The following is a 6,526-nucleotide window of genomic DNA, read 5'->3' on the forward strand; positions in this document are numbered from 1 at the left end:
ATAGTGGCCTAGTGGTCATGGTCCATTTTTATGCCGGACAAGCTCTACCCTCACTCCCATCCTCCTCCGTCTTCCCACAGTTCTGGTCAATCAAACGAATTGCGCTTAATATTTGCGCCGCTTATCAAAAAATTTGCGACCCATTGTCGGATTGATGCAATTTTAAACCCGATTCGGGTCAGGACATCTGTTCAAATATTAGCTTATAAAATTGTTTAAAATGCGACCCAGCAGAGCATCCACTATGGACACGCTCGCCTGCTAGCCATCCCGAATAGGACATACAGGGAACCATCATCACCGCCTTTTGACAGTTGCCACAATTTATCATAATTCAATGCATGCCATGTCCTGTCAATCACGGAAATCGACAGCGGCATCGAAAGGGTGAAGTCGAACACACATTAGCCCCGGGCGCAGCCCCTCGACCCAGGATAGAGCTGGAGAGAAAGGGAATTGGGGTGGACTGAGGCCAGGGACGACATTTTTACAAGTGACTTATGAATTATTCCTTGTACTTGCCCCTGTCCATGTCCATCTCCATCTCAGGCTCCGTCTCGCTCGACTCACTTGGCTCTTTATGGTTGGCTTTTTGTGTTTTCAAATCAGATTAAGCCAGATGGGAGATGGGGATGGAGGAGTACATGAAAGGGTCAATATTGTGGAAGGAGTGGAAGACCGAGACGTTTATCAAACGGAATATGCGATGCTAGCAGACCATTAGACATTGGCCAGCCCCTGATGGACAGGCGGGACGTGATCCCAGACACGGCTCATCACGTGCATTGTCAGGGGACATAAAAGGGTTAATCGTATAACATTTTCATAGAAAGCTTTATTCGTAGAAAGCAGCTATTTAGCTGGTGGCAATGTGATCCACAAGTATCTGTGGATGGAATTTCATTTCAATACTGCTTTGCAACTGTCAAAGCTGGCTGATGGGAAAATAGGTACGATTCGACTTGCCTTCCGCCTTCGATTTGAATGTTCCCATTCCCATGATCATGGGATCTGGCCCTGTTAGGCTATTACTGGGCTGAACAGCGGCCGATCTTTGTGCTATGAAACTTGCTTGCAGCAGAACATTTTCGTATGCCTACGAGATGGGGTCAGGTCAACCGCTGATTTATACCCAATATAACCATTATTAAAAAAGAAACTCGAAATCTTGTGTATTGTTTATTTTATTATAGCTTGCTGGTCTAATTGACAGAAAAATATAGAGATATTTATTTAATGTATCGTATGAGTTTTGCATGATGGCTTATATAAAATGATCCCTCCCTGCGCGTGTCACTTATATCTAGGCGAATCTCGGCGCTTGCATAATGCTGAACTCCCTACCAGAGCTTTGGACCCTTCCCAATAGCGATAGGCCATAGCGTAAATGACCACTCATAGAACTGATAATACTCTCCGCTCTCGCACTAGATAGCTTGGGGAGTGGATTGATAAGAACAGAACTCTAAGGTTTTTGCTGTGCCCCGTGGATCCGAGGTGAGCCAGAAGGAAACGGGTAATTTATTGGGAGAATTTAGTGCCAATCAAAGAGAATGAAAGCTGAAGCTTTAATTTGTGATTTAATGGCGGACACTCTGGGAAGGGTCTCAGCTCGGGTGATAACGAAATAGATAACAGAACACTAGATGGAGTCGATTTGCTGGCTGATAAGTTTGAAGAGTGACCGGACACCTCCTCCACGGTGGCGGTGGTGTGGGTGGTCCAGAACGGGAACGTGAGAACCATTTTACAAGCTCTTGTCGAACAAGAACTCTCCGAGTTCGCCGTGGGTGGACATCATCTTCTTGAGGGTAACCAGCTTGCCGGCAAGCTCGCGCTGTCCGTGGAGCTGTTCCTCCAGGTACACGCCGGTGAGGTAGTCCACCAGGTGGTAATGGTTGTAGGGCTTGCCCTCGCAGGTCTGGATCAACTTGCGGATGGAGCGGGTGACCTTGGTCTCCAGCTCGAGAGCATCCTCAAGGGCGGCGGCACCATCCTTCCACTCCTGTTTGGCTACGGTCTGGATAAGGGGTGTGATACATAAGTTTCGGAAACACCCCGCAGATACCCTATTATCTGATACTAACCGGCACGGTGATGAGGTTGCTGACGCTGTCGGTGAGCTGGCCACGCATGGAGAGGTACTCAACCAGCTTGGAGCCATGCTCGCGCTCCTCCTTGGCGGCCTTGAAGAAGTTCTCAGCGAAGCCTTGGCGGTTGACGGTGTCGCGGGCGAAGTAGGCGGCCATGGCCAGGTACTGGTATGAAGCGTTGATCTCCTCCTGGATCTGGTGGCGCATGCCGTTGAGGCAGCCGTCCTTCAAGTCCATCCAGCCCTTGGGGATCTCGGGAACCTCTAGCGAGCCTGTCAAAGAAAACAATGCGGTCAGGTATCGTCATCGGCTAACAATTCTTATGCTTAATTCACTAAAGACCTTTGCACTCGCCACTCCACTCATCGTTCTTTACTATTCGATCTTGACCATGGTCATTATTCTGCTTTAGCTTCATCCCTTCGTTCCTTCGCACTGGCGCGAAACTCTTGCTATCTTTCTTGCTTAAGGCTAAGGGGGAGGTGGATTGGTATTGGTATTGCATAAACCTTTCTAGAACAAGGAGAACGTGTGCAAACTGCAGTGGGCAGTTCTCGCGCTCTGAGAGGCAATACCCTCTCTTTGGCGTTGCTGTAGGTTGGTAACGTGCGCAACACTCGCCGCCATAGCAACGGAATTTGTTTTGATGTGGAGCCGTGTGCAAAAGTTTGCTATCTCCCTCGCACAGCTCTAAGCTGGCGACAGCGGCCGTGTGCAAAATACAGCTGGGCTTGACCCGTTACTCGGTGAAATGAAAGCAAAACTCGCGTAATATGGAAATTGATTTTAAAATAATTATCAAATCCACAAACTGGTTTCCATTTCTCCAAAAACGAAACGGAAGCATTTGGCTGAATTAATTTTCATAACAAATAACAAACTTGTGAAATTACTTGTTTTGCTGGGCTTAAGAGCGAGCACAAAGAGCACAACTAAAGAGCGACTCTCTTAGCGCGCATGCTCTCCCGCTCTCTTGGCGAGGCCTTTTGGTGTTATTGCGTCGAATTTTATTGTTTTTCCACCGTTCCCCCTTGCTTTTGTTTAAACAAACACAAAATACTCACATTTAAAGTCTCCGTACGCCTGTTGGGCCACCACGGCCAGCACCAGAAGGCTTGCAATTAATTTCACCATCTTTGTTCTTCGGTTTTGGGTTCAGGAAAGTCTTTACACGAAATCACAGAACAAATTGTCACGTTGAGTAAACGTTGTATGTGGTAGATGCACGAGAATGAGAATGAAGCGTCTCAATGAGGTTGCCAATGTTAAATAGGCGCACCCGCACTAGACTTTATCGGAATCTGAAACTGATTATTTGGGTCCGGCTGCTGTCCGTCAAAGTGCCTTTACACACACTGGCATAGAAGGCGACGCCTGCTCGGTTTTTGACTAAATGGGGCTTTACTTTCCAGTACCTTCTTGACTTGACAGAATAATCTGCTCGGCGACGATTTTGCTGCGGTAATGCTTATGCTTTGTTCGTTATTGGAAACGTGAATGCGAACTGTGAATGCCTGTGGCGTACAAAACACTTTTAAGCGCTCCGACCGACGCTCTTTCTCACTCGCCTTTTGCGTGTGTGTTTGTGTGTGTGTGTATGTGTGTGGGAGAGTGTGCACTCTTATCTATTCAACATGTCGTCGCTGCTTTGTTGCGGCGGCTATTTGTAATACACTGATAATTGAAAATTCTAGATAATTCGGGCACTTAATTTAATACACACGTCCTCAATGTGAAAATTTCTTCTCTGGTCTGACAAATGCAATATGGCGTCAAATGGCCGCTCTTGATTCAGCGTCAGCTGTTCTTTGTTTTTGTTTTGGTTGTGTTCGAGAAGAACACGTCATGGGTTGCCAGGCGCATGGATTTCTCGAGTATCGATACTGACTGACAATATAATTCCTACGACTTGTCGCCGGATCAATCAATACTTCGATCGTTATCAGCTAGGGCAACGCGGCAGCAAGTGACAGCTGCCAATCCAAGAATTCGCCAAAGATAATTATACGCATACTCTATGTTACATAAATTCTTGGTTTCTCCATATTACGTGGAGATCTTTCTGCTATTTTCAAAATTGGCTTAAGTCCGTCCCTACTAGTTGATAAAGATCTACGGCACTTGAAACCACCAAGTTTGCACACGCTGACAACCCTGACTAACGCTCCAGTGCGAGAGAACACATGAGTCACATGGAAAAAACAACAGCAACCACAGCGGAGCGGCCATATTGCCTGAACCATACATATTTGACTGACAACGAAAATCCGAACGTGAAGAGAGGCGACTTGGACAACGACGAGTGCAAAACAACAAATACCCATACAGACTCACGCACACTGGCGCACGCTCTCAGCAGCAGTATCGACCGCATAGAAACGAGGCAAACGCGACGCTATAAACAGCAGTTCCCGATTTGAGTTCCACCAAGCAGCACATAAAGAACCCACAAAGCAGCTGAAAATTGAATTTGAATTCATTGCGACAATCTAAAGTGAGTTTAGTCAATTAGTTTAGTTAGTGTGAGTTCCGTGGGTCTGTCGAGGAGATCCTCAACTTAATCTTGCTCTAAAATCGAAATTCGAAGCGAAACAGTTATTGCTGGTGACAGTGGTGGTGGTTTTGTTGTAAAAGAGCGAGAGAGAGGTGCATGGAAAATTCAAGAAATTACGACGCAAAAACGGAATTTCGAACGAGACAAAACAAAGTCGCCTGAGACTTTTCTATCCGATTTAGATTTTTATCTGTGATATTGTGAAACTGATTCCTATAACCCCACCAATTTTCTGCTTTTAGTAATTTAACAAAGATGAAACTGCTCGTTGCATTCGCTTTGATTGCCAGCCTCGGCGCTCTGGCCCAGGCAGAGGAAGAGTATTGCCACAACAGCGTGGTTACCGCCTGCTCTTCGTCGACGTTCTCTGGTGAGTAACAAAAGAGCGCGTGAAAAAGAGAGTGCATGTGAAGAGAACCTAACTGATGTGATTGTGTGTTATTTCTCTTGCCTTTGAATTTTATGCAAATAAACAAGCGCTCACGGGCTTTTTCACAGGCGAAAGTAAGCTTAACCTTACACCCCCTGTCTCCCCTGACACTTCCTCAATGAGACAAATCTTTATATAACTTTTTATTTCCTTCCCCCCTCTTCCGACGCAGGCAACTCGATTTGTAATGCCCGCTTCGCCGGCATCGAGCACGTCGAGCCCGAGGTCCAGGCCTACATCAACTCCCAGTTGACCAAGTCCTACGAGTACCTGCTCCTGGCCACCCACTTCAACTCGTACCAGAAGAACCGTCCCGGATTCCAAAAGCTGTACCAGGGCCTCTCGGACCGCTCCTTTGACGACAGCATTGCCCTGATCAAGCAGATCACCAAGCGCGGTGGTATCGTGGACTTCAACACCCGTCACGAGTCGGCCGCCTCCGTCAGCACCCAGCGTCCCACTCTGGAGGTCGACGAGCTGCACTCCCTGGCCCTGGCCCTCGACAACGAGAAGCAGCTGGCCACCGGCGCCACCCACATCCACACCCGTGCCATCCACGCCACCGAGCGCGACCCCGAGATGGCTCACTACATGGAGGAGGAGTACCTGGGCAAGCAGGCCGATTCCGTGCGCAAGCTTTCCGGCTACGCCAATGATCTCGCCAAGCTGATGAAGGTGCCGGACCCATCCCTGTCCATCTACCTGTTCGACGAGTATCTGCAGAAGCAGTAAGAGGCGTTCCCGCTCCACACAATCTACACTCATCTTCCCTACTAAATTCCGCACTGCGATGCCTTTCGATCACCTTTAAATTGATTTGTTTCCCCCGTTCAATCCGCAATAAATCGCAGTGCACAGCAGCAGCAGAAACAACAGCATTATCAGAAGTAGCCATTCTAATTATTTACACTGGCCTCGTCCGGGGCCCGTGGTTCGCCTTGGTTTTCCTCCATTCAAACTCACACCATGATTGTGATAATGTTATCATAAATAAGTTAGCGAAGTTCGCCCAAATGTATCTTTAACATATATATTACCGAGTGAACAAATAAACACAACACAAAATACAATATCAACTTGGAAAACAGATTATTCGGTCGCTAAGTCAGCATTCTGCGTACTGATAAAATTTGGTCTGGTTGCGACTATTGTGGGGCGTCTCGGATCTCGGATCTTCGCTCTGACAGCTGCCTCTTGGGGGTTTGTTTTCCCCCGATTGCTGATAGCAACACAGCTGGGGTTGTACTTTGGATACCTCTTTGTGTGTACCCCGAACAATGGAGGAACTACTTTGTATGTTCTTTGTACTCGTAAAGATCGCCGAACAATGCATATAATAATTCAATGGACCATATAATTGAGAAACACTATGGAATGGGCAAAGATCGGTAGAATTTTTTACCGTACTTCTACTGTACAGATGTCTTAGAATGAACCGCATGAACCTTC

General features: G+C 47.2%; 2 protein-coding genes across 4 annotated transcripts; one reads left to right on the forward strand and one right to left on the reverse strand.

Annotated features, from left to right (window-relative positions):
* Window positions 1–1,168: 1,168 nt before the first annotated feature.
* LOC6595335 (ferritin subunit) lies at window positions 1,169–3,591 on the reverse strand. Of its 2 annotated transcripts, XM_002020512.2 has the most exons (4): window positions 3,509–3,591; window positions 3,158–3,258; window positions 2,088–2,365; window positions 1,169–2,020 (listed from the first exon to the last, which is right to left on the reverse strand). In XM_002020512.2, the coding sequence occupies exons 2-4, from the start codon at window positions 3,225–3,227 to the stop codon at window positions 1,748–1,750; spliced, it is 621 nt and encodes a 206-aa protein (XP_002020548.1). In that variant the 5' UTR covers window positions 3,228–3,258; window positions 3,509–3,591; the 3' UTR covers window positions 1,169–1,747. The 2 variants fall into 2 exon arrangements, with proteins under 2 accessions (XP_002020548.1, XP_026839997.1); XM_026984196.1 differs by lacking the exons at window positions 3,158–3,258; window positions 3,509–3,591 and adding an exon at window positions 2,436–2,526.
* A 928-nt stretch (window positions 3,592–4,519) lies between these two features.
* On the forward strand, window positions 4,520–6,153 carry LOC6595334 (ferritin heavy chain). Of its 2 annotated transcripts, XM_026984197.1 has the most exons (4): window positions 4,523–4,587; window positions 4,890–5,017; window positions 5,125–5,151; window positions 5,250–6,153. In XM_026984197.1, the coding sequence occupies exons 2-4, from the start codon at window positions 4,903–4,905 to the stop codon at window positions 5,807–5,809; spliced, it is 702 nt and encodes a 233-aa protein (XP_026839998.1). In that variant the 5' UTR covers window positions 4,523–4,587; window positions 4,890–4,902; the 3' UTR covers window positions 5,810–6,153. The 2 variants fall into 2 exon arrangements, with proteins under 2 accessions (XP_002020547.1, XP_026839998.1); XM_002020511.2 differs by lacking the exon at window positions 5,125–5,151 and having other exon boundaries at window positions 4,520–4,587.
* The last annotated feature ends 373 nt before the right edge of the window (window positions 6,154–6,526 follow it).

This window comes from Drosophila persimilis, unplaced genomic scaffold (assembly GCF_003286085.1).
Source record: "Drosophila persimilis strain 14011-0111.01,24,50 unplaced genomic scaffold, DperRS2 tig00000000-arrow-pilon, whole genome shotgun sequence".
NCBI lineage: Eukaryota > Metazoa > Arthropoda > Insecta > Diptera > Drosophilidae > Drosophila > Drosophila persimilis.